The sequence below is a fragment of the Rhinatrema bivittatum genome, chromosome 9 (assembly GCF_901001135.1).
Source record: "Rhinatrema bivittatum chromosome 9, aRhiBiv1.1, whole genome shotgun sequence".
In the NCBI taxonomy this organism is placed as follows: Eukaryota; Metazoa; Chordata; class Amphibia; order Gymnophiona; family Rhinatrematidae; genus Rhinatrema; species Rhinatrema bivittatum.
The window spans coordinates 212,006,444-212,032,759 of NC_042623.1; the positions used below are offsets into that span (position 1 = coordinate 212,006,444).

Here is a 26,316-nt window from a genome sequence, read left to right on the forward strand (position 1 = left end):
AAAGAGGGCCCCAGGAGGCGTGAGGCAGGCATGAGGGGTGGAAGTAGGAACTGAGAGATGAAATGGGGGTGAGAGACAATAAGTGGGGACTGAGGGATGAGGTTGGGGGAGAGTGCAAATTGGTTTGTGCACCCTGCCATCACTTTTCGTAGGCCAGAAGGTGCCAGTTGTGGAAAAGGCCCTCACAGTGTCTGGAGAGGGAAACCCTGCTCTTTAACCTTGGGTCTCGAGAGACCGCACCCTCCTCTGTCAGCCCTGCTGAGAAATTTGACATGGTCTGATATACCACTGTGCTGCTCTGCCTACTGCTGGGGGTTGAGGAGTAACTGGGGGAATAAAAGGGGATTGGCTGGGGGGTGAGGAGGAACTGAGGGAGAAAAGAGGGATTGGCAAGGGGGAATGAGAGGTATCAGTTAAAAAGGGTAAGAGAGGAAACTGGCTTTGTAGCAAATGTGTGTGTGAGCGAGAAGGAATTTGTGGTGTGGGGAGGGTGTGAGAGACGGCATGCAGGATTTTTTGAGGTAACACATTTAAGAGTCATCGCTGGTGTATCTTGTTGCTGTGAGATACTGAGAACCAAATACTGACCTGGGTCTGAGCATCAGGCAGTGGTGAGTTTTCTGTTGCACCCCTGATCAGGTCTTGAAGGTACACCAGTGTGCCATGGTGCACTGCTTATAAAACACTGACTTAGTGGCTGGGACGTAAGAGAGAGCAGGACCGGAGCCAGAGGAGGAAACCCCCCCCCCCCCCTTCCCTTCCCAGTGCGGATCCTCCTCTTCTGCTCCTTCTCCCCTTTCCTCATCCTAAGCCCCCTCTCTCTGTCCCCATCCTCATCACCAGTACCCTCTTTCTCTCAGATTTATCAAACTTCATTTGCATGACAATTTGTAGATGTATTGCCAAAGTACTGTAATACATAGGGAGGACAATGTTAAAGGATATTTAGCTGGATAATGTGTACGTTATCCAGCTAAATGCTGAATTGATTTTAGCTGGATAAACAAGGGGCATTTGGGTGGTTTTGAGTTAGCCAGATAAGTTATCTGACTAACTCTGATATTTGGAGTTAGCTAAATAAGTTATTGGCTAACTCAAGATATGGTTGAGAGCAGGGTTTAAGTTATCCAGGTATTTGTACCGGATAACTTTAACTTATCTGGCTATATTCAAAGGAATATAGCTGGTTAAGTGCTGAGAAAAGTTAAAACTCCCCCCCCCCCCCCACACACACTCACACTCACAAGCGGGCCTCCTAGCCCAGTCTACCACCCCCACTCATGTACTGCAAATATAGGGCCTGCTGGCCTGATCTTGCCTTCTCCTCCCCACGACCCCCTAACATTAAAAAATATATATATTCATGAGAAATTGCTGCAGCTTTCCTCTGCCACCCTCTCACCCCCCCCCCCCCCCGCCCCAGTTCAGCCATTTAAACTTTCCTCTGGCCAGCTCATCTTCCCCTCACCTGGTAACCCCAACCCCAGTCCTAACCGTCACAGTCCCAGCTGGTACCCTCAAAACCCCCCCCCTGTGCACCCGAGATTGCTGTACTCTCCCACTGTGATCCCAAATGCTTTTAGCATTGCTTTGATGGGAATGCTGGAAGCATCCAAGATCACAGTAAGGGGGTGTATCATGATTCCGGGCTCACAGAGGGTTTTCTAGGGTGCGGGGAGGGGGAAAGAGGAGCTGGCCAGAGGTAAGTTTATATGGCTGAACTGGGTGGGGGGGAGCTGCAGGGATCTGTCTCTTTTAATAAGAATATATTTTTAATGTTTTGGGGCCTTGGGTGGGGAGGCGAGGGAGGAATGGCCAGCAAGCCCTATATTTGCAACACTTGGGTGAGGGTACTGGTTCGGGCCACTAGGCCTGCTTGATTGTTTTGGGGTTTGCTTGTTTTGTTTTGTTTTAACTCTGCTTGGCATTTAACCTTTATTCTTTTGAATAAACCCAGTTAAGGGTAAAGTTATCTTGGCACTGTGGCCAGATAACTTTAAACCTACCCAGCCATCTTTTGAATATCACCAGTTAGGTTTAAATGTTATCTGGCTAATGTTAATTCGGGTATATTCAGCAGGACGCTTTCCCCACCGAATATCCAGAATAACTTATTCAGCAGACATTTTTTAAAATATTGACCTTAGAGTGATTAAAAATGAAGGAAAAAAAAAACCATATGTATGATATTAAAAATAGTTTAGAAAAAATAAGTAAAGGTACAAACTACAGAAGAGACAGTAACAAGGACAATTTGCAGGTACTGGGGTGGATGTATAGTGTCTCCAGCCATGTTATATATTTAGTCTGGTGACAGGTTGCCACGTATTTTGCTGCTTTTTCCATCAGGATTATACAATTTTTCCTGGGAAATCTTGGATTTGCTCTGTGGAAAATGTGCATCTCTGAAAGCTTTGTATTTTGCACTGCACAGGAGGAGATGTATTTTTTGTTTCTGTTTCTCTGTGCTGCACTGCAGAGTCTGACCTTTTTGGGGGTTTCCAATTCAGTTTTTGCCTGCACATTTCTGTTTATAATTTGTGTCCCTTATTATATATTTGAGGATCTGTCTGTATTCTTTGTGAGGTGAGGTATTCCTACTACCCACCCCTGATACTGTCTTTTTCTCCTCTCCCCCCCCCCCCCCACACTCTCTGTGCTCTCCCTCCTCTCCCATCCCCATGATGCCCTCTCTCTTCTGATATTGAGTCCTCGTTTCCCTACCCAAAAAAACACAAAAAAAATTAAACAGAAACCCAAGCAAAATTAGAAAAATACTTTGTTTATAGAATAGAAAATGCATTTTACATTATTTAACTGCACAAGAATCAAATATATGCAGATATGCCACAGAATTTTCTAACTTATCTCAGAATATACCTCTGAGCTGGTGCAGGCACCTGGATACTGTACTCAGATATTCTGCTGTTGACTTGTGCTAATTGCACTTTTTTTTAAATGTAGATATCTGACAATCGTGTGTCTGGTAATTGTACAGCAATGAATAGTGACTATTGACTTCTCGAGTGCTTTTCCGCTTTATCGCTGAGATTTTCTGAAATGGCTGGAAGAATTGCCTTCTGTAAGGAAAAGTCCAGGATGTGGAGTTTGTGGTGTTCCAGGCTGGTGGGAGGAATCGTTGTGGCACAGTGCTCTGAGAGCGAGCCTGCAGGCATTACAGATTATAAGCAAGTAAACCATGCCAGCTGAGATAAAAATAAACAGGGCTCGTTCACTGAGAGGCCTCCAAAACCTGCCATTCCAGCTTTTTCAGCTGTAGGTCAGGGTGGGAGGATGGAATATTATCTCTACACTTTTCTACGGCAGTTCCTTGCCTCTGTTCAAACCTCAAAATCAATTGGAAATTCACACTTCAATTTCACCGGGCTGTATTTAGTTTAGTCATGTTGTTCCCAGTGCATGTTAGGAATATATATTAACTGTTAATCATTAAATGGTAAGTTAAGTCAAGCATGACCTTGAGATTGACTGGACAAACTGGTGGACTAATTGGAAAAACCACGGATGTTCCTCACGCGAGCATGTTTTAAAATCTGTTTACATAGGCATGGTAAAGCTGGCAAAGTCCTATGAAAGATACATGAAGTAGATTTGCTTATGTTGCCTCTTAAAATTAGCATACTTACACGTGGTAAGCATATTTTAATCATACATGTGCAAGTATGCACATGTTTTAAAATTCCAGCGTATCTCCGCTCATGTGATGATATATGCATGTATGGCTGCATGTGTACTCGTTTTAAAATTAACCTGTATGAGTGAGCAGTCTGGCTGCTGTACAGTCAGGACAGGGGACAATACAGTCTCTACAGAGAGACAGAGACCACATTCCAAAAAACACACGACCATGCACAGCAAAGAGCCACTGCTACAGGTTAACTTTCAGGAAAGCAGGGTGAAAAATACAGACTTCCCACCAGCACAGCCTTACAGGATGAGTCCTCGGCCACAACAGCATGACGAAAGGCGAACCAAACTGGAGATGGAGAATTTCTGAACATAAATGTATACAATACAAAATGGGATCCGAGGCTCCCAATGCAAATCAACAGGTGCAGATGCATAAAGAGCAAGGCTCCTTAAGATGCAAGCAAACTGCATTTCAAAACAGGTGGCGAGGGCGACTTGAGAAATGCACGGAGACGGGCATTCCATGGCAAAAGGAAAAGTGAAGGTGGTAATATTACTACACCTCACTCTGAAACGCACGCCGTGTGCACTCTGTGTCCCTGTCCCTGTAACGAAGGTGGCAGACCTCACGCGTCACCTGGACAGTGCTGGGGAGGGAGCCGGCTGTCGTGGTACATGTGGGCACCAATGATGTAGGAAAATATGGGAGGGAGGTTCTGGAAACCAAATTTAGACTCTTAGGTAGAAAGCTTAAATCCAGAACCTCCAGGGTAGCATTCTCTGAAATGCTCCCTGTTCCACGCGCAGGACACCAGAGGCAGGCAGAGCGCCGGAGTCTCAATGCGTGGATGAGACGATGGTGCAAAGAAGAGGGATTCAGTTTTGTTAGGAACCGGGGAACCTTTTGGGGAAGGGGGAGTCTCTTCCGAAGGGATGGGCTCCACCTTAACCAGGGTGGAACCAGTCTGCTGACGCTAACTTTTAAAAAGGAGATAGAACAGCTTTTAAACTAGAACAGAGGGGAAAGCAGACTGTCGCTCAGCAGCGCATGGTTCGGAGGGAGGTATCTTCAAAGGATACCAATGATGCATTAGAATTAGGGCATCCTGACGGTGAGGTTCCAATTATAAGAAAAGTAGTCCAAGTGCCTGTAACTAAATCTCCACTGAGCTAAAAAAATTCTAACTTATGCTATCAATTAAAAAGCAGAATGAAAATACAAACAAAAAACAAACTTTGAAATGTTTGTATGCTAATGCCAGAAGTCTAAGAAGTAAGATGGGAGAATTAGAATGTATAGCAGTGAATGATGACATAGACTTAATTGGCATCTCAGAGACATGGTGGAAAGAGGATAACCAATGGGACACTGCTATACTGGGGTACAAATTATATTGCAGTGACAGAGAGGAGCACCCGGGAGGCGGTGTAGCACTTTATGTCCGAGATGACATAGAGTCCAACAGGATAAACATCCTGCATGAGACTAAATGCACAATTGAATCTTTATGGGTAGAAATCCCTTGTGTGTCGGGGAAGATTGTAGTGATAGGAGTATACTACCGTCCACCTGGTCAAGATGGTGAGACTGATAGTGAAATGCTAAGAGAAATTAGGGAAGCTAACCAAATTGGTAGTGCGGTAATAATGGGAGACTTCAATTACCCCAATACGGACTGGGTAAATATATCGTCGGTACATGCTAGAGATATAAAGTTCCTGGATGGAATGAATGACATTTTTATGGAGCTATTGGTCCAGGAACCGACAAGAGAGGGAGCAATTGTAGATCTAATTCTCAGTGGAGCACAGGATTTGGTGAGAGAGGTAACTGTGGTGGGGCCGCTTGGCAATAGTGATCATAATATGATCAAATTTAAATTAATGACTGGAAGGGGGACAGTAAGCAAATCCACGGCTCTCGTGCTAAACTTTCAAAAGGGAAACTTTGATAAAATGAGAAAAATAGAAAAAAACTGAAAGGAGCAACTACAAAGGTAAAAAGTGTGCAAGAGGCATGGTCATTGTTAAAAAATACAATCATAAGAACATAAGAAATTGCCATGCTGGATCAGACCAAAGGTCCATCAAGCCCAGCATCCTGTTTCCAACAGAGGCCAAAACCAGGCCACAAGAACCTGGCAATTACCCAAACACTAAGAAGATCCCATGCTACTGATGCAATTAATAGCAGTGGCTATTCCCTAAGTAAAATTGATTAATAGCCATTAATGGACTTCTCCTCCAAGAACTTATCCAAACCTTTTTTGAACCCAGCTACACTAACTGCACCAACCACATCCTCTGGCAACAAATTCCAGAGCTTTATTGTGCGTTGAGTGCGATTAGTCTTAAATGTGCTACTTGCTAACTTCATGGAATGCCCCCTAGAAGCACAGTCCAGATGTATTCAACACATTAAAAAAGCTGGAAAGAAGGCAAAACGATTACCGGCATGGTTAAAAGGAGAGGTGAAAGAAGCTATTTTAGCCAAAAGATCTTCATTCAAAAATTGGAAGAAGGATCCAACAGAAGAAAATAGGATAATGCATAAGCGTTGGCAAGTTAAATGTAAGACATTGATAAGACAGGCTAAGAGAGAATTTGAAAAGTAGTTGGCTGTAGAGGCAAATACTCACAGTAAAAACATTTTAAAATATATCTGAAGCAGAAAGCCTGTGAGGGAGTCAGTTGGGCCGTTAGATGATCGAGGGGTTAAAGGGGCATTTAGAGAAGATAAGACCATTGAAGAAAGATTAAATGATTTCTTTGCTTCGTTGTTTACTAAAGAGTACGTTGGGGAGATACCCGTTCCGGAGAAGGTTTTCATGGGTAATGATTCAGATGGACTGAACTAAATCACGGTGAACCTAGAAGATGTGGTAGGCCTGATTGATAAACTGAAGAGTAGTAAATCACCTGGACCGGATGGTATACACCCCAGGGTTCTGAAGGAACTCAAAAATGAAATTTCAGACCTATTAGTAAAAATTTGTAACCTATCATTAAAATCATCCATTGTACCTGAAGACTGGCTAATGTAACCCCAATATTTAAAAATGGCTCCAGGGGCGATCCGGGAAACTACAGACCGGTTAGCCTGACTTCAGTGCCAGGAAAAATAGTAGAAAGTGTTCTAAGCATCAAAATCACAGAACATATAGAAAGAAATGGTTTAATGGAACAAAGTAAGCATGGCTTTACCCAAGGCAAGTCTTGCCTCACAAATCTGCTTCACTTTTTTGAAGGAGTTAATAAACATGTGGATAAAGGTGAACTGGTAGATGTAGTGTACTTGGATTTTCAGAAGGCGTTTGATAAAGTTCCTCATGGGAGGCTTCTAGGAAAAGTAGAAAGTCATGGTATAGGTGGCGATGTCCTTTCGTGGATTACAGACTGGCTAAAAGACAGGAAACAGAGAGTAAGATTAAATGGACAATTTTCTCAGTGGAAGGGAGTGGGCAGTGGAGTGCCTCAGGGATCTGTATTGGGACCTGTATTTTTCAATATATTTATAAATGATCTGGAAAGAAATACGATGAGTGAGGTAATCAAATTTGCAAATGATACAAAATTATTCAGAGTAGCTAAATCACAAGCAGATTGTGATAAATTGCAGGAAGATCTTGTGAGAATGGAAAATTGGGCATCCAAATGGCAGATGAAATTTAAGTACAAGTGATGAATATAGGGGAAAAAATAACCCATGCTATAGTTACACAATGTTAGGTTCCATATTAGGAGCTACCACCCAAGAAAGAGATCTAGGTGTCATAGTGGATAACACATTGAAATCGTCTGTTCAGTGTGCTGTGGCAGTCAAAAAAGCAAACAGAATGTTGGGAATTATTAGGAAGGGAATGGTGAATAAAATGGAAAATGTTATAATGCCTCAGTATTGTTCCATGGTGAGAACGCACCTTGAATACTATGTGCAATTCTGGTCGTGGCATCTCTAAAAAGATATAATTAGGATGGGTGACCAAAATGATAAAGGGAATGGAACAGCTCCCCTGTGAAGAAACACTAAAGAGGTTAGGACTTTTCAGCTTGGAGAAGAGACGGCTGAGGGGGGGGGGATATGATAGAGGTGTTTAAAATCATGAGAGGTCTAGAACGGGTAAATGTGAATCAGTTATTTACTCTTTCGGATAATAGAATGACTAGGGGGCACTCCATGAAGTTAGCATGTGCCACATTTAAAACTAATCGGAGAAAGTTCTTTTTCATTCAGTGCACAATTAAACTCTGAAATTTGTTGCCAGGGGATGTGGTTACTGCAGTTTAGTGTAGCTGTGTTTAAAAAAGGATTGGATAAGTTCTTGGAGGAGAAGTCCATTACCTGCTATTAATTGTTGACTTAGAAAATAGCCACTGCTATTACTAGCAACAGAACATGGGATACACTAAGTTTTTAGGAACTTGCCAGGTTCTTTTGGCCTGGATTGGCCACTGTTGGAGATAGGGGTACTGGGCTTGATGGACCCTTGGTCTGACCCAGTATGGTATGTTCTTATGTTACACTGAGACAGCAGTGTGCAAATTGCTCCCATCCTCTTCACCAGTATTTCATTGGTGGGAAGGGGGGGCGGGGGGGCAATTTGCACGTGGCCAAACATTTTCAAGCATATATGGTATAACACGTTTGGCAACAGAGTATCATTTACATTTATTAAAATGTTATTTATTTATTTATTTATTTATTTATTTAAGATTTTATATATACCGGCATTCATGATACAATCACATCATGCCGGTTTACATATAACAGGGGTGTACAATGAACAACTGAGTAACCAATTAGTGTGGAAGTGGGCAGTTACAAATAACAAGGGAGATAGAACTGGGAGAAGAGAAAAAAAGGAGAGGATAACATTAGATGAAGATATTTACATTAGCTATAACATTAGCTATAGATATTTACATGGAGAAGGTGTAGAACTGGCTGGATAACGTATGAGAATTAGTTGGTGTCCGGGAAGGCTTGTTTAAACAGCCAGGTCTTAAGTCTTTTCCTGAAGGTTGGGAGGCTAGATTCTAGTCTGAGGTCCGGAGGGATGGAGTTCCATAAAGGTGGGCCGGCTGTTGAGAGGGCCCGATCTCTTAAGGTGATGTGTCTGGTGGTTTTGGCAGGGGGCACTTGAAGAGATCCTTTGAGTGCGTCTCTAGTTGTTAATCACTTAACACCAAACTTCATTGCACAGATCCTCTTTTGACGTTGTGGGGCAGGCCTTGGGGAATGGTGGAGGTTGGCAGATGCAACTGCTTGCACTTTAACCCTTCTAGCTGGTCTGTATATCCATACTGACTACTTGATCTGGAGATGACATGCTTTTTTGTTCATTACAATAATCACAATATGCTGCGTTTATTTCCTTTCCTATTTAGGCATTCCAAATATGAGGTGAAAGTTTGAAATTGCTTAACCCTGCTTTGTGTGTTCCATAGCACGAGGAGGAGCCACCTCAGAACATGAAACCACAGCCCGGAGGCAATGAGAGACAAATGTCTAAAACAGCCCTGAAAAACCAAAAGAAACGAGAAGCCAAGAAAGCTGCCAAACAGGTACTGCTCTGACCAGCCTCTGAATTGCAGCTTCACAGGGACCCAGCATGCATTTTGTGTTCTATGATGAAGCCTGTAATCACTCACCATAGGAGGCTGGGATATTAGAAACCACATTCACTTAATAAATCATTCCTTTGGGGGTTTTTTTGTTTTTTTAAATTTAAATACAGGCAGTCCTCAGATTTAAGACACAATTGGTTCCTGAAACCTACAGCTTAAGGCAAAATACAGCTCGAAACAGATTGTCCCATAAGAGCAATGTTATAGGAAGCTTGCTTCCAGCACCAAGGCCCACACACCCTGTTTTCACCAAAACAATCGTAATATACAGGAAAGCATAAATGCCTTTTAAAACTTTTCATTATTTAATATTTGAAAAGAGCCAAGGCAGTACTTACAGCAGATTGCATTGACATTGTTCCTAGGAGAGGAAATCCCCAGTGCTGTTCCTGCTGATGTTACCTTGCCAAACACTATGGTCATCCATATGCCAGCATGCATCTGCCAGGAGATGCTCTGTCTTAAAGTTGAAAACATAAATTTGGGTCCTTGTAAAGCATATTACCTTATTATATTATATAAAAGCATATATCCTTGTAAACCCACGCACTTTAACATTTACCTGCTCCCCCTCTGCCAACTGCTAACCAAACTGAACCTTAAACACTTTCTATACGCGGACGATGTCCAGATCGTCATCCCTCTCAAAGAATCTTGCACAAAAACTCTAGAATTCTGGGAAAATTGCCTTCGAGAAATCGACGGCCTCCTCTCCAATCTAAACCTAATACTAAATTCTTCAAAATGCGAACTCCTTCTAATCTCTCCTGAAAACAGTAACATCCACATAAATCCACCAGCCAACTTACAAACTTCACAAGTAAGAGACCTAGGAGTCATCATTGATAACAGGCTTAACCTAAAATCATTCATAGATCAAACTACCAAGGACTGCTTTCATAAACTCCATGTCTTAAAAAGAATAAAACCTCTTTCCTGGCATGTAGCCAGATGGACTCAGAACAAATGGGATAGTATCCGCGTGCTAGCAGTTGGAGACGGATCTGACGTCAGCACGGGGGTGTATATATCCCCACAGGAAGCGTAGCTATTCAGTAATTTCCGTCTCCAAAGCAGTTTGGAGTGCCTGCACGCTAGTTGAGCGTGCTTTCCAAGACTACTTTAATTTTTCTCTTTTCTTATCATTCTAGATTCTACTTTGTTTTTCCTGTCTAATCGACTTTAGAGCCCCGCGCTCCTGCGGTAGATACCCGAGGGTTCCTCCCCCAGTTGAGCTCCCCGGGGTGATTGCCGTGCTCCCCCGGCGGTGGAAGTCCTCGGTCCTGCCGAAGCGCAGCAGTGACACAGCCCCCGGGCGAGGTTCGGGTGAGGCATACGAGGCCCTCGGTCCCGGCATGGATGAGGTGGCGGGTGCATATCCTCAAATTGCGGCGGTGAGGTGGTCCCTTCCCCCGCAGCCGGAGACCGTCTGTGTTCCAGCCGGGAAGCACCGAAGCTGGTAAGGAGTACATCTCTTCCTACGGGTCTCCGAAGCGCAGAGGATCGGCGGCGTGGCACGCCGTGGAGGACGCCATTGTGGGGCCTTGCTCAGGTACTCCGCGCCCGTAATAGGCGCGGCTTTCTTCCTCCTTGGCTTTGTTTCGGTGAATTGCTGAGCGCCTATTGAATGCCACTTAGCGTATATCGCTAGCCGCATATTGCTGAGAGCCTATTGCATGCAATTTGAGCGTATATGGCTAACCGCTTATTGTTGACAGCCTATTCAATGCCAATTGTGCGTATATTGCTGACCGCTTCTTACTGAAAGCCTATTGAATGCAAATTGAGCGTATTTTGCTGACCACTTATTGCTGAAAGCCTATTGAATGCAAATTGAGCGTATATTGCTGACCGCTTATTGCTGACAGCCTATTGCATGCAAATTGAGCGTATATTGCTGACCGCTTGTTACTGAAAGCCTATTGAATGCAGATTGAGAGTATATTGCTGACCGCTTATTACTGAAAGCCTATATTCAGCGCCTATTGCTGCCACATATTATTATTGAGCGCCTGTTGTGTCATGTGCCTATTGCTGCCGCATATTATTTTTGAGCGCCTGTTGTATTAAGCGCCTATTGCTGCCGCATATTGTTATTGAGCGCCTGTTGTATTAAGCGCATATTGTTCAATGGATCAGAACACTGCAGAGTCTTCAGCGACGGCGCCGCCTGCTTCAGGCATTGCGGCCCTTGGCCTCTGCTCTGCATGCCACCTTAGGGCCACGCGCAGTGATGAGCCAGATTCTCTGTGTGCCCAATGTGAGGGGGCCATGCGACCCGCGGACCAGGACCGGTCTCAGCCACGATTTGTGGACAGTTCCCCAGGGGCTTCCCCGGAGTTAGGGGGCAGTCTCGACCAATCTGGACTCCCGGGGGAGCTTGTACCCCGGCGATTAGAGGCTGCTTCAATTTCCTGGGTGGATCTCTTTAAGGGGATTCATGCCTTCGTACAGATGCAAACGGCTTCCCGTCCAGGCCCTGCGGTTCCTGCTGTTCCTGTGGTTCCTGCGGTGGCTGCGCCTGCGGCGGCTGCTGCTGCGGTGGCGGCTCCTGCGGATCCGGTTCCTGGACCCTCACGACCTTATCGCGAGCAGGACTTCCCACCGATGGACAGTCCGGATCAGTCAGACCAGGAGGTCTCACAGGACGAGTCCGAACTCCCGGACGAGGGGGACCTTCCTCCAGGGACTGAGCCATATAGAACCATGAGGCGGTTCTTCCCTAAAGAGGATCTCTCCGACCTGGTGTCTCAGTGTCTGGCTGAATTGGATATTACAGGTCCCAGCGCTTCGGTACCCTCTGTGCAGAACCCCCTGCTGGAAGGTCTTCGTCCTACAGCCCGCCATTTTCCATTCTTACAAGCGGCGCAACAACTGATCGATTTAGAATGGGCGGCACCAGCGGCTGCCTTCAAAGGGGGTCGGGCTCTGAAGAGCATGTACCCATTGGCACCGGCTATCCAGGACCTGCTGGCGTGCCCTCAGGTGGACGCCTTGATTGGCGCTGTGGTCAAGCGCACTACCATTCCAGTTGAAGGGGGGACGGCCCTCAGGGAGCCTCATGACCGGCGACTGGACGCCATTCTGAGACAGGCCTTTGAGGTGGCAGCTTTATCTTTGCGGATAACCACCGTGCCTACGCGACTAGAATCTAGCCTCCCAACCTTCAGGAAAAGACTTAAGACCTGGCTGTTTAAACAAGCCTTCCCGGACACCAACTAATTCTCATACGTTATCCAGCCAGTTCTACACCTTCTCCATGTAAATATCTATAGCTAATGTTATAGCTAATGTAAATATCTTCATCTAATGTTATCCTCTCCTTTTTTTCTCTTCTCCCAGTTCTATCTCCCTTGTTATTTGTAACTGCCCACTTCCACACTAATTGGTTACTCAGTTGTTCATTGTACACCCCTGTTATATGTAAACCGGCATGATGTGATTGTATCATGAATGCCGGTATATAAAAAAAATCTTAAATAAATAAATAAATAATAACATTTTAATAAATGTAAATGATACTCTGTTGCCAAAAGTGTTATACCATATATGCTTGAAAATGTTTGGCCACGTGCAAATTGCCCCCCCGCCCCCCCTTCCCACCAATGAAATACTGGTGAAGAGGATGGGAGCAATTTGCACACTACTGTCTCAGTGTAACATAAGAACATACCATACTGGGTCAGACCAAGGGTCCATCAAGCCCAGCACCCTATCTCCAACAGTGGCCAATCCAGGCCAAAAGAACCTGGCAAGTTCCTAAAAACTAAGTGTATCCCATGTTCTGTTGCTAGTAATAGCAGTGGCTATTTTCTAAGTCAACAATTAATAGCACGTAATGGACTTCTCCTCCAAGAACTTATCCAATCCTTTTTTAAACACAGCTACACTAAACTGCAGTAACCACATCCCCTGGCAACAAATTTCAGAGTTTAATTGTGCACTGAATGAAAAAGAACCTTCTCCGATTAGTTTTAAATGTGGCACATGCTAACTTCATGGAGTGCCCCCTAGTCATTCTATTATCCGAAAGAGTAAATAACTGATTCACATTTACCCGTTCTAGACCTCTCATGATTTTAAACACCTCTATCATATCCCCCCCCCCTCAGCCGTCTCTTCTCCAAGCTGAAAAGTCCTAACCTCTTTAGTGTTTCCTCACAGGGGAGCTGTTCCATTCCCTTTATCATTTTGGTCACCCATCCCAATTATATCTTTTTAGAGATGCCACGACCAGAATTGCACATAGTATTCAAGGTGCGTTCTCACCATGGAACAATACTGAGGCATTATAACATTTTCCATTTTATTCACCATTCCCTTCCTAATAATTCCCAACATTCTGTTTGCTTTTTTGACTGCCACAGCACACTGAACAGACGATTTCAATGTGTTATCCACTATGACACCTAGATCTCTTTCTTGGGTGGTAGCTCCTAATATGGAACCTAACATTGTGTAACTATAGCATGGGTTATTTTTTCCCCTATATTCATCACTTGTACTTAAATTTCCTCTGCCATTTGGATGCCCAATTTTCCATTCTCACAAGATCTTCCTGCAATTTATCACAATCTGCTTGTGATTTAGCTACTCTGAATAATTTTGTATCATCTGCAAATTTGATTACTGGCACAGGTTAGGAACAACGCTCCAGCAGCGGACATGGAATCCGCTCTTTCGTTCCTTACAGATGCGGCATCTGACCTGGTCCGGACAACAGCTAAAGGGATTTCATCCTCCGTAGCTGCCAGGAGGCAGCTCTGGATCCAGAGATGGTCAGCTGATGCGCCTTCTAAGTCACGCCTCACCAGATTGCCCTTTAAGGGCTCTTGTCTATTTGGCAGCGACCTTGATAAACTGGCCAGTGCATGGGGTGCCTCTCCAGTGCCCAGATTGCCGGAAGATCGGTTCAGAAGGGGCCAGCGCGCCTTTCCAAGGCCCTCCAGGGGCAGGAATTCCCAGCGTTTTGTTCCTTACAGGGGTCGCTACCAGGCACCACGTCCTCCGGCCAGGAATCAGTCCTTTCAGACCAAGCAGCGCAAGAGGGGAGCGGGCCCGGGCTCGGGTCCCGGCCGCACCTCCCAATGAGAATCCGCCGATTCATCTGGGGGACGGAGCCATAGGGGGCAGGTTAACCCTCTTCTACCCCAGATGGGTCGAGATTACATCGGACCAGTGGGTCCTCGCCATTATCCGGGAGGGATATTATCTGGACTTTCATCATCTCCCTCCGGACAAGTTTGTGGAATCTTCATGTCCCATACACAAGAAGGCAGCATTGGAAGCTACCCTGGCGAGGCTCCTGTCCTTGAAAGCCATCATCCCAGTACCTGCCTGGGAAGTGAATTCTGGACATTATTCCATTTATTTCATGGTACCCAAGAAAGGGGGTACCTTTTGGCCTGTCCTGGACCTCAAGTCAGTCAATCAATACTTACGGGTCCCGAGGTTTCGCATGGAAACTCTACGCTCCGTCAAGGCCGCAGTACAGCCAGGAGAATTCCTCACGGCATTAGACCTGTCAGAGGCATACCTGCATATCCTGATCCATCCGGATCATCAGCGCTACCTACGCTTCAAGGTTCTAGGCCGCCACTTCCAGTTTCGGGCTCTGCCCTTCGGGTTGGCTACGTCCCCACGGACATTCACCAAGGTGGTAGTAGTGGTAGCGGCGGCACTCAGGCGGGAAGCAATACTGGTCCATCCCTACCTAGACGACTGGCTGATCAGGGCGAAATCTCGAGAGGAGAGCCTTCGGACAACCGACAGAGTGATAGCCCTTCTGGAAAACTTGGGCTGGGTAATCAACCTCAGCAAGAGCTGCCTACAGCCTTCCCAGTCACTGGAATACCTGGGAGTACAGTTCGACACCCGGGCAGACACAGACAGTCTCACAACCAAGAGAATGTTGAAACTTCAGCAGCGTATCCAGTATTTGATGGGAGCCAGTCTGCCCACAGCCTGAGATTATCTGCAGGTTCTTAGTCTCATGGCATCCACCCTGGAAGTGGTACCTTGGGCGAGGGCCCATATGAGACCTCTGCAATATGCCCTGCTCTCTCGCTGGAGCCCCCGTCTACGGAACTACTCCACGCACCTACGTCTACCAGTCAGAGTGCGGACCCAGTTGCGGTGGTGGTTGCAGTCCAACCACATGAGCAGGGGGTCGAAGATGTCCTCACCCACGTGGATCTTGCTCACCACAGATGCCAGCCTGAGCTGCTGGGGAGCACACTGCGAAGAACTCACCGCACAAGGGCGGTGGAACAGAGAAGAGTCAGCGTAGAACATCAACCGTCTAGAGGCCCGGGCAGTCCGATTGGCATGCCTTCGATTTGCTCACAGACTGAAGAACAGAGCAGTCAGAGTGATGTCCGACAACGCCACCACGGTGGCATACATCAACCGTCAGGGCGGAACCAGAAGCCGACAGGTATCTCTGGAGATTGCCCCTCTGATGACTTGGGCAGAGGCGAATCTGCAGGACATCTCCGCCGTCCACATTGCCGGGAAGGACAATACCACAGCAGACTTCCTCAGCAGAGAAAGCCTAAATCTGGGAGAGTGGCAGCTCTCACCCACAGCCTTCCAGATGATTATGGATCATTGGGGGATTCCGGACATGGATTTACTGGCGGACAGGTCCAACGCTCAAGTACCCAGATACTTCAGCCGCAAGCGGACCCGTTCTCACACGGAATCGATGCCCTGGTTCAGCCATGGCCTCCAGGGACTCTACTGTACGCCTTTCCTCCGTGGCCTCTGCTAGGCGCTGTCATCTGCAAGATTCAGAGACACCGGGGCCTAGTTCTTCTAGTGGCGCCAGACTGGCCAAGAAGACCCTGGTACGCGGACATGAGAAGACTACTGGCAGGAGAGCCTCTTCCCCTGCCTCCTCTCCGGGACCTTCTACATCAAGGTCCCATTCTTCACGAGGATCCGGCTCAATTCTCTCTTACGGTATGGCCATTGAGAGGGCTAGATTGAAGAAGAGGGGTTACTCGGAGCCCGTGATTGATACCCTCCTCCGGGCTCGCAAGTTTTCCACATCCCTCACATACATCCGGATCTGGAGAGTATTTGAAGCATGGTGCGACACTCACGGCACCAATCCCCCATGACCCACAATCCCTATTGTGTTGGATTTCCTGCAGGAAGGACTTCAGAAGGGTCTGTCCCTCAGCTCCATCAAGGTGCAGGTGGCGGCGCTGTCTTGCTATGGTCCCAGGAGGGAGGGCAAGACCATCTCCAAGCACCCAGATGTTTCTCGCTTCCTGCAAGGAGTCAAGCATATTCGTCCGCCACTGAAATGGCCTGTGCCTTTGTGGAACCTCAACCTTGTTTTGGATTTCCTCGCAGGATCCACCTTCAGGCCCCTTTGGGGCCTGTCTCTTCATTCGCTAACCTTGAAGATGGTGTTCTTGCTGGCTGTATGTTCAGCCCGCCGCATCTCAGAGCTACAAGCATTGTCCTGCCGTGATCCCTTTCTCAGAATCACTCCGGAGGCTATCCATCTTCGTAAGGTTCCCTCCTTTCTACCGAAAGTGGTTTCACAGTTTCATCTTAATCAAACTATATCCTTGCCTACCACGGCGTGGCTGAAGAAATCTGAAGAAGGGCGTTTATTACGTCATCTCGACATTGGCAGATTGCTGCCCAGATATTTGGAACTTACACAAGACCTACGAAAGACGGACCATCTGTTCATCCTGCACAGCGGAAAGAAGCAAGGTGAAGCGGCCTCGCGGCCCACCATCGCCCACTGGATTAAAGAAGTTATTAGAGCAGTGTACGTAGAGGCTGGGAAGTCTCCGCCTCTACAGGTCAAGGCTCATTCTACCAGAGCACAAGCGGCTTCTTGGGCAGAATCCAGGATGCTATCGCCTGAGGAAATCTGTAAGGCGGCGACCTGGTCCTCCCTCCATACCTTCTCCCGATTCTACCATCTGGATGTCCAGGCCAGGGAGGACTCAGCATTTGCGAGGGCAGTACTACATGGGCCTCAGGCAGCCTCCCGCCCAGGCTGGGAGTAAAGCTTTTGTACATCCCATTTGTTCTGAGTCCATCTGGCTACACGCCAGGAAATGTTGAGATTACTACTTGATAATCTCCTTTTCCTTAGTGTAGACAGATGGACTCAGCATCCCGCCCAGCTGCTTGCGTACATGGGTTTCACAGATTCAAGGTAAGCCATGTCATCTGTTTCCATAAGAGCGTACACTCTACCAGGTGTCCATGCCTTCCGGTTGTGAATGCTGGCGGTCTCCAGCTACTATCAATCGGTCAGGGGAATCCTGTTTCACTTTTTCACTGAGCGTCAGTACACACATCTATAACAGCTTTTGCAAGAAAGATTACTGAATAGCTACGCTTCCTGTGGGGATATATACACCCCCGTGCTGTCGTCAGATCCGTCTCCAACTGCTAGCACGCGGATACTATCCCATTTGTTCTGAGTCCATCTGTCTACACTAAGGAAAAGGAGATTATCAGGTAGTAATCTCAATATTTTCCACACTAACGACTACAGAACAGTGCTGCAATCAATAATCTTCGCTAAATTAGATTATTGCAATTCAATTCTATTAGGTCTACCATCATCTTACACTAAACCCCTTCAAATGGTTCAAAACTCGGCAGCCAGAATATTAACAAACACAAGGAGAAGAGACCACATATCTCCAATCCTCAAAGACCTACATTGGCTGCCAATTCACTACAGAATCATATATAAGGTCATAACCACCATCTACAAAGCCATCCATCAATACTCTCCGCTTAACCTTCAAATCCCATTCAGAAAATATACCTCCTCCAGACCCATCAGAGAATCCTACAGAGAATCCCTACAGGTACCACACTCTAAAACCACTCGACTTATAACCTCCAGAGACAGGGCTTTCTCCACCGCAGGACCCCCTTTATGGAACTCCATCCCTCCGGATCTGCGACAGGAACCCTGCCTTCCTACATTTAGGAAAAGACTCAAAACGTGGTTATTTATGAAAGCCTTTCCAGACCCCATTTGATCCTTAATTCACCACCAACTGACGCTCAGAATTTTTCTTAAGAGGGTAATTAATAACTTTACCCCTACATGGTAATTCAATAACTTTGCAAACTCCATAACTTGGTTCACACCATTAATTGGTAAACTTACTCTCCCTGTTAAATTCTTTTTTCTTTTTCACTCCTCCAAGTTGTGTAATTCCCTTGTTTTATTGTAACTGCAATCTTTTTTTGTGCACCTGTTAAAGTTTCTTATTATTTGTTATGTTCCTTCACCTCTTGTTAATTGTAAACCGGCATGATGCGATTCCCATCGTGAATGCCGGTATAGAAAAACTCAAAATAAATAAATAAATATGTCTTAAAGTGGAGGACTGCCTGTATTTGAAATAGTGGGAATCTGGTTGCTGATGTTACTGAGGGACATCCAACTCCATAGTTGCAATCACAGTGATGGTACTGCAGGAATGTCATACCTGCATTAACATTAGAGACTGAGTTTCCTCTGTGGCAATACTGCAGAAAAAATATAGAAAGGGACTGATTTTTAAACCATATGCTATTTTCAGAACCTCAGACCTACAGCCTAACCAGACTGTCCACCCATACTTCCCACTTAGCTTTAAAATCCCTTCCTCTCCCTCAGAGATGCTCTGTGCTTGCCCCATGCTTTCTTGATCTGACACTGTCCCGTCTCCACTGGAAGGCAGTCCCATGCATCCATCACCCTCTCCATAAAGCAATATTTCCTTATATTACTCCTGATTTTATCCCCTTTCACTCTCATTCTGTGACCCCTCTTTCTAGAGACTCCTTTCCATTAAAAGAGACCTGCGTTCTGTGCATTTAATCCTTGGAGATATTAAAATGTCTGTTTGCCCCTTTCCTCCAGAGTATGAGTTTAGATCTTTAAGCTTGTACAGATATGCTTTATGACCACTGGCCATTTTAGTAGCTGTCTTCTAGACCTACACTATCCTGTTTATATCCTTCTGAAGGTGTAGTCCCCAGAAATTATACACAGTACTCCAAATAAGGACTCACTAGAGACTTGTCGAGAGGTAATATCACCTCCTTTTTCCTTCTGGATATTTGTCTCCCTATGCTTGCAAGCATCATGCTGGCTTTTGCCCTTGCCTCATCTACCTATTTGGCCACCTTAAGATTATCAGATGTGATCATCCCCAGATCCCACTCTTATTTCGTGCTTAGAAGAATTTCACCTCCTATACTGTGCTACCCCCTTGGTTTTTTTGCACCCCAATTGCAAGACACTCAATTTTTAGCATTAAATCTTATCTGCCAGACTCTAGACCAGCGCTTCTCAACTGGTGTGTCACAACACACTAGTGTGTCGCCAAACACCGGCAGGTGTGTCGCGTCTCCCAGTGTCCCACTGCCCCATTATACTTTCCTTCTCCCTTTTTCCAGCCCCCGTGGGCCAAGTGGAAGCTTCCTTTCTTCCTACCCCCATTGCCCAATGGGAAGCCTCCTTCAATCTGCCTGCCCCCGCGCAGGCCAATCGGAAACCTCCTCCCTTCTACCTGCCAGTGGGAGTAGGAAGAAGGGAGGAAGACTTTGATTGGCCGGTGAGGCAGGCATCAGAATGCCCGGGGGTGGGGTGGGAGGAATAGAAGTGTTGTACTCTGAAGCAAGGCCGCCACGGGACCGTGGTGGCGAAGAGGAAACCCGACCCTGACGAAGCAAGGCCGCCGTGGGAGCCAATTCCCATGGCGGTGAAGAGGAAAACCCGACCCCGACCAAGCAAGGCCGCCACAGGACTCCATTCCCATGGCAGTGAAGAGGAAAACCCGACCCCGACCAAGCAAGGCCACCACGGGACCCCATTCCCATGGCAGTGAAGAGGAAAACCCGACCCCAACCAAGCAAGGCCGCCACGGGACCCCATTCCCATGGCGGGGAAGAGGAAAACCCGACCCTGACTAAGCAAGGCCGCCACAGCCCGTGGTGGTGAAGAGGAAACCCGACTCCGACCAAGGCCACCACGGGAGCCCATTCCCATGGTGGCGCAAAAAGAAGGCCCGTCGGAGTAAAGCTGTGGTGAAACTGGAGCCCATCCCTGCAGTGAAGGAAGAATAAGTTTTTGGTGAGAGCTTTGTATCTGTGAGTGAATGAGTGCCTGGGTGAGAGCTTGTGTGTGAATGGAAGCCTGGGTGAGAAATGGTGTGAATGAGTGCTTGGGTGAGAGCTTGTGCTTGGGTATGAATGGAAGCCTGGGTGAGAGCTGGTGTGAAAGGGTGCGAGAGCATTTGTGTGTAATTGAGAGCTTGTTTATAAGAGACCATGAGTGTGATTGAGAGAGAGACTGGTCAGGAAGATGACTGGTGTGAGAGACCGAGACTGATCTTGGGGTCTAATTGGGGGTCTAAGTGTGAATGACTGGTTGTGGGCACTAAGGAAGAGGACTGTGAGGACAGAGCTTCAGCAGCCCTTGCTGCTTCTGGTGAGTGCTATTGGCCTGGAAGGGAAAGGAGTAGGAGAGTTGCTGGAGAGGGTAAGTAAAGGTGGCTTTTTAAATTTATTTTTCTTGATTGTCTGCCATTTTAATTATTGGGTTTTATGCGATGTCTGCTGTTTTGAAATATTTTATTGATATTTGGACATGTTTTAATAATTTGAGTTTTTAATTGTTGGATATTATTCTGTTCAGCTGCTGTTTTGTAACATTTTTAGTATAGCTTTACAATTATTTCTGTGTGGGGCTCTATAGCAGCTTGGCTTATTCTGTTTTCCCAATAGGAAATGTATTAGTGTTTAGGGCCTGGTTTAATAGTTGTATTTCTTAGATAGTATTGTTACTGTTTGAGTGTGTTCCATAATACAGGTGTAACTTTGTGCGGGTTAGTTTGTGTGCATTATTGTAAATCCTGAGAGTCTGTTAGGTGCTATATTTCTCTTTCCATTTCTCAAGGTTCGCACTGCATGCAGGGTGGCTTTTTTGGTTTTCCATTCCAGTTTCTGTGTCCATATTTATAATTTGTGGTTTTTCTGTACTTTGTGAAGGGTGTGTGACCGAGGTGAGGTATTTAACTAACATGTAGGCATTTGTATCAATCTTATTTGTTGTGTTTTCTCAATAGGATATGCATTAGTGGTAAATTATTGTCTTTTCATAAGGAAGGCTATTGTGCCTGGTAGTAAAAGGAGTTTGTTTTGCGTTTACTGAGATGTCATCAGAACCAGAATATCTTTTTTGTATGGTGAGTTGTACAGGGTAATGCCTTAGATCTGCTCTGCACTCATTGCTGGGGGTTGAGGGGATTCCTGTGGATGCAGAGTGCATGTCTACATTTAGCCCCGTGATGGTCACATGTTCAGTGTATCACGTATGTGAGAACCATCTGTCAGGTGTGTCCCGGCCAAAAAAGGTTGAGAACCACTGCTCTAGACCATTCCTCATGTTTTGTTAGATCCTTCCTATATTGCTCCTGTGGGTTTTTACAGCATGGCCTTGGCCTTGCCTTTTTTAGCATTCATTGATAGCTGCCATACTCTAGATCAGACCTGGGCAAGGGGCGGCCCGCGGGCTGAATCCGGCCCGCCTACGGTCTGTGACCGGCCTGTCCACTGCTGAGAGCAGACGGAGAATGAGGCACGCTGCCTTCCCTCTGCAAGGGAAGGCAGCGTGCCTCAGGGAGCGAGGGAGCGGAGAATGAACTGGTTTTTTTACAGCGTTCGGTGGGGGGGGAGGGAGTGACTCGAGCGAAGACACGCTGCCCGATTGGCCGGTGCTGGGCAAGGCTTGCTCAGCACCGGCCAATCGGGCAGCGTGTCTTCGCTCGAGTTTCTTTCCTACCTACCTACCAGTTCCGCCTTTCGTGGTCTTTTTCAGGGGTCCCCAACCACCGGTCCGCGGGAGTTTTTTGCCGGTCCGCGGCGCACGCTCCCGGTCTCTCCCGCTGCCGTTGCCGCTGGGCTGTCAGCACGTTCAAGCCCAGTGGGAACGGCAGCGGTGTTAGAAGCTGTGGTACCCGCGGCTGGCCTTTTCTTCTTCCCGCGCCTGCACCCCCCCTCCCGTGACCCGGAACAGGAAGTGATACACGGAGCGGTGCGCGGGAAGGAGAAAGAGCCGTGCCGCGTCGGCTGCAGCGTCGGTCCCCGAGCAATTGAAGCAGCCGGTAATCGAGAAAGGAGTCAGCAGCATGAGCCTCCCGCGGCCGATGGGATTCTTCTTTCTTGGCCTTCAGGGGCTGCTGCAGCTCCCATTTGTGCTCCGGTGGGGGGGAGAGGAAGTGAGAAAGAGAGAGAAGCAGCCAGCCAGCCTGTGTGTGATTGACTGGTCAGAGAGCTGATGTGTGTGTGTGTATGTGAGAGACAATGAAAGTGATTGCTCAGGGTGATGACTGATGTGTATGTGAGAGTGTGAGACATTAGTCAGGGAGGTGACTGATGTGTGTGAGAGAGAAAAAGCATGGAAGTGAGAAGTCTGGGTATGTGGGAAAGCATGAGCGTAAGAAGCCTGGTGTTGTGGGAGTGAGAAACCTGGGTGAGTGTGCATGCATGAGAGAGAGAGACTGCTTGGTAAGGTGACGGTGTGTGTGAGAGAAAAAGACTGGTGTATGTGAATGTGAGAGAATGTGATTCAGGGAATGAGAAGCCTGTGCACGTGGAGAGTGAGCATGGAAATGAGAGAGACTGGTGTGTGTGTAACAGAGAGAAAGTGATTATGGGAATGAGAAGCCTGTGCATGTGAAGAGAGTGAGCATGAGAGTGAGAAACCTGGGTGTGTGTGAGACAGCATGGGAGTGGGAAGCCTGTGTGTGTGTGTGTGCATGCATGAGAGCGAGAGACTGGTTGGTAAGGTGACTGTGTGTGTGAGAGAAAGAGACTGGTGTGTGTGAATGTGAGAGAAAGAATATGATGTGTGTGTAACAGAGAGAAAGTGATTATGGGAATAAGAAGCCTGTGCATGTGAAGAGAGTGAGCATGAGAGTGAGAAACCTGGGTGTGTGTGAGACAGCATGGGAGGGAGAAGCCTGTATATCTGAAAGAGAACTTGGGAGTGGGAAGCCTGTGTGTGTGTGTATGCATGAGTGAGATCAGGTGACTGGTGTGTGTGTGAGAGAGAGAGAGAAATAAAGTGATTATGGGAATGAGAAGCCTGTGCATGTGAAGAGTGAGCATGGGAGTGAGAAACCTGGGTGTGTGTGAGACACATCATGGGAGGGAGAAGCCTGTATATCTGAAAGAGAACATGGGAGTGAGAGACTGGTGAGTGTGTGTGTGTGTGTGAGAGAGAAAGAAAGTGATTATGGGAATGAGAAGCCTGTGCATGTGGAGAGAACAAGCATGGGAGTGAGAGACTGGTGAGTGAGTGTGTGGGTGTGTGTGTGTGTGTGAGAGAGAGACAGAGACAAAGTGATTATGAGAGTGAGAAGCCCATATATGTAAGAAGAACACGGGAGTGGGAAGCCTGTGTGTGTGTGTGTGTATGGCATGAGAGAAACTGTTCAGGAAGGTGACTGGTGTGTGTGCCAAAGACTGTTTGGGAGATGATTGGTGTGTGAGAGACAGAAACTGGTCATGGGGGCATGACTGGTATGGTGTGTGTGTGAGAGACATGGGCACTAAGGAAGAGGACCATAAGTATAGAGCTTAGCTTCTACTGCTGCTTCTGGTGTGTGCCACGGGCTGCAGGGAAGGGGAGTAGGAGAGCTGCTGGAGGGGGTAAGTAAAGATGGCTTTAAGTTTATTTTTCTTGACTGCCATTTTAATTGTGTGATGTCTGCTTTTTTGAAATATTTTATTGGTGTTTGGAGAATGTTTAATAGTTTTTATGAGTTTTTAATTGTTGGATGTTATTCTGTTCATAGCTGTTTTGAAACATTTATTCTGCTTATTAGTATAGTTTTACAATTATTTCTGTGTGGGGATCTATAGCTGCTTGCTATTCTGTTTTCCTAATAAGAGGTGTATTGGTTTTTAGGACCTGATTTAATATTTGTGGTGTTGCCTTTTCATAGATAGGGTTGCTCCTGTTTTGTATTCCATAATACAGGTGTAACTGTGTGTGGATTAGTTTATGTGCATTACTACAGATCCTGGGAGTATGTTAGGTCGGTTCTGTGTCTGTTACCGAGATGAGATATTTTGCTAGCATGTAAGCGTTTGTATCGGTCTTATTTGTTGTGTTTTCTCAGAGGACATGCATTGGTGGTAAACTGCTGTCTTTTCATAAGTAGGGCTATTGAGAACTGAGTTAATTATATTAGTCCGGCCCTCTAAAACCATCCCAATTTCTCATGCGGCCCCATGGGAAAATTAATTGCCCACCCCTGCTCTAGATCATACCTTCAGCTTCAGTAGATATCTCCTCATAATTTCCATGCTTTCCTGTTGCGGATTTTAGTATCACCTGCAAAAAGGCAAACCTTACATAATAGCCCTTCCACAGTATCACTTATGAAAATGTTGAACAGAACAAAACCACTGGTAACATCCCACTTCCTCAGAGTGAAATCAGTTTACCACTATCTTTTGTCGCCTTTCACTCAACCAATTTCTAACCTACTCAGTTTAGGACTCATACCTAGGGCACTTTGGTTTTTGTTTATAAGTTCCCTATGCAGAACCATGTCAAAGGCCATGCTGAAATCCAAGAAAATTACATCTAGTGTGCTTCCTGACCTAACTCTCTAGTCACCAAATCAAAGAAACTTAAATAGATTCATCTGACAAGACCTACCTCTGGTGGTAAAAAAAACAAAACAAAAACAAAATATACTGCCCTGGGTCCTGTAATCCATTTGATTGCAGAAACTGCACTCTCCCCTGTTTTAGTAGAGATTCTAGCACCCTTGCCTTTGAATACACCATTGATTTTGCCCTAATACTGAACTTCACCATCCAGTGATCAGTAGATCCCAGGTGATCCCCTCCCATGACATCAGATGCACTCCCCCCATTTGTAAGCACCATTCAGTATTAGGGCAAAATCAATGGTGTATTCAAAGGCAAGGGTGCTAGAATCTCTACTAAAACAGGGGAGAGTGCAGTTTCTGCAATCAAATGGATTACAGGACCCAGGGCAGTATATTTTGTTTTTGTTTTGTTTTTTTTACCACCAGAGGTAGGTCTTGTCAGATGAATCTATTTAAGTTTCTTTGATTTGGTGACTAGAGAGTTAGGTCAGGAAGCACACTAGATGTAATTTTCTTGGATTTCAGCATGGCCTTTGACATGGTTCTGCATAGGGAACTTATAAACAAAAACCAAAGTGCCCTAGGTATGAGTCCTAAACTGAGTAGGTTAGAAATTGGTTGAGTGAAAGGCGACAAAAGATAGTGGTAAACTGATTTCACTCTGAGGAAGTGGGATGTTACCAGTGGTTTTGTTCTGTTCAACATTTTCATAAGTGATACTGTGGAAGGGCTATTATGTAAGGTTTGCCTTTTTGCAGGTGATACTAAAATCCGCAACAGGAAAGCATTTTGGGGGGCTTCGGGAGGGTGGGGGATTTATTTTAAAGGGTCGGGGTGGGTTTTAGGGTGCCGGTTTTCCCGCCCTCCCCCGATTTACGATTTTTTGACGATAAATCGGGGGAATTGTTATTGTATCGCGGCTCTAACGATTTTTGACGATTTAAAATATATCTGACGATTGTTTTAAATCGTCAAAAAACGATTCACATCCCTAAACCCAAAGTCCCACTTGCTTACGTCATAAGCACTGCAGTTCTATTGCTTTTGATATTCTCACAGGACAAGCAGGATGGTAGTCCTCACATATGGGTGACATCATCAGGATGGAACCTTCACGGAACACTTTGTCAAAGTTTCTAGAACTTTGACTTGGCACACTGAGCATGCCCAGCATGCCACCTAACCCTTCATCCAGCAGGGGTCCCCCTTCAGTCTCTCTTTTTCTGCGCAGCAGTAGCCACATGATTTGAGGAGCTCTCACAACTATTCATGACAGGATTTTTCCTCGGGGAATTTTTTCAAAAAATTTTGTCAAATTTACCCCATCCGGGGTCCCCCGTTCGACTATCGATACCGCAGACGT

At 46.2% G+C, this 26,316-nt stretch overlaps 1 protein-coding gene across 3 annotated transcripts in view; it reads left to right on the top strand.

The window, feature by feature from the left end:
- The window catches only part of EIF2A (eukaryotic translation initiation factor 2A), a 222,529-nt gene that overhangs the window by 140,655 nt on the left and 55,558 nt on the right, over positions 1-26,316 (top strand). For all 3 annotated transcript variants that reach the window (XM_029615567.1, XM_029615566.1, XM_029615565.1), the window contains one exon: positions 9,100-9,216. In XM_029615567.1, coding sequence (XP_029471427.1) covers positions 9,100-9,216 — 117 coding nt within the window. The remainder of the gene's footprint in view (positions 1-9,099; positions 9,217-26,316) is intronic.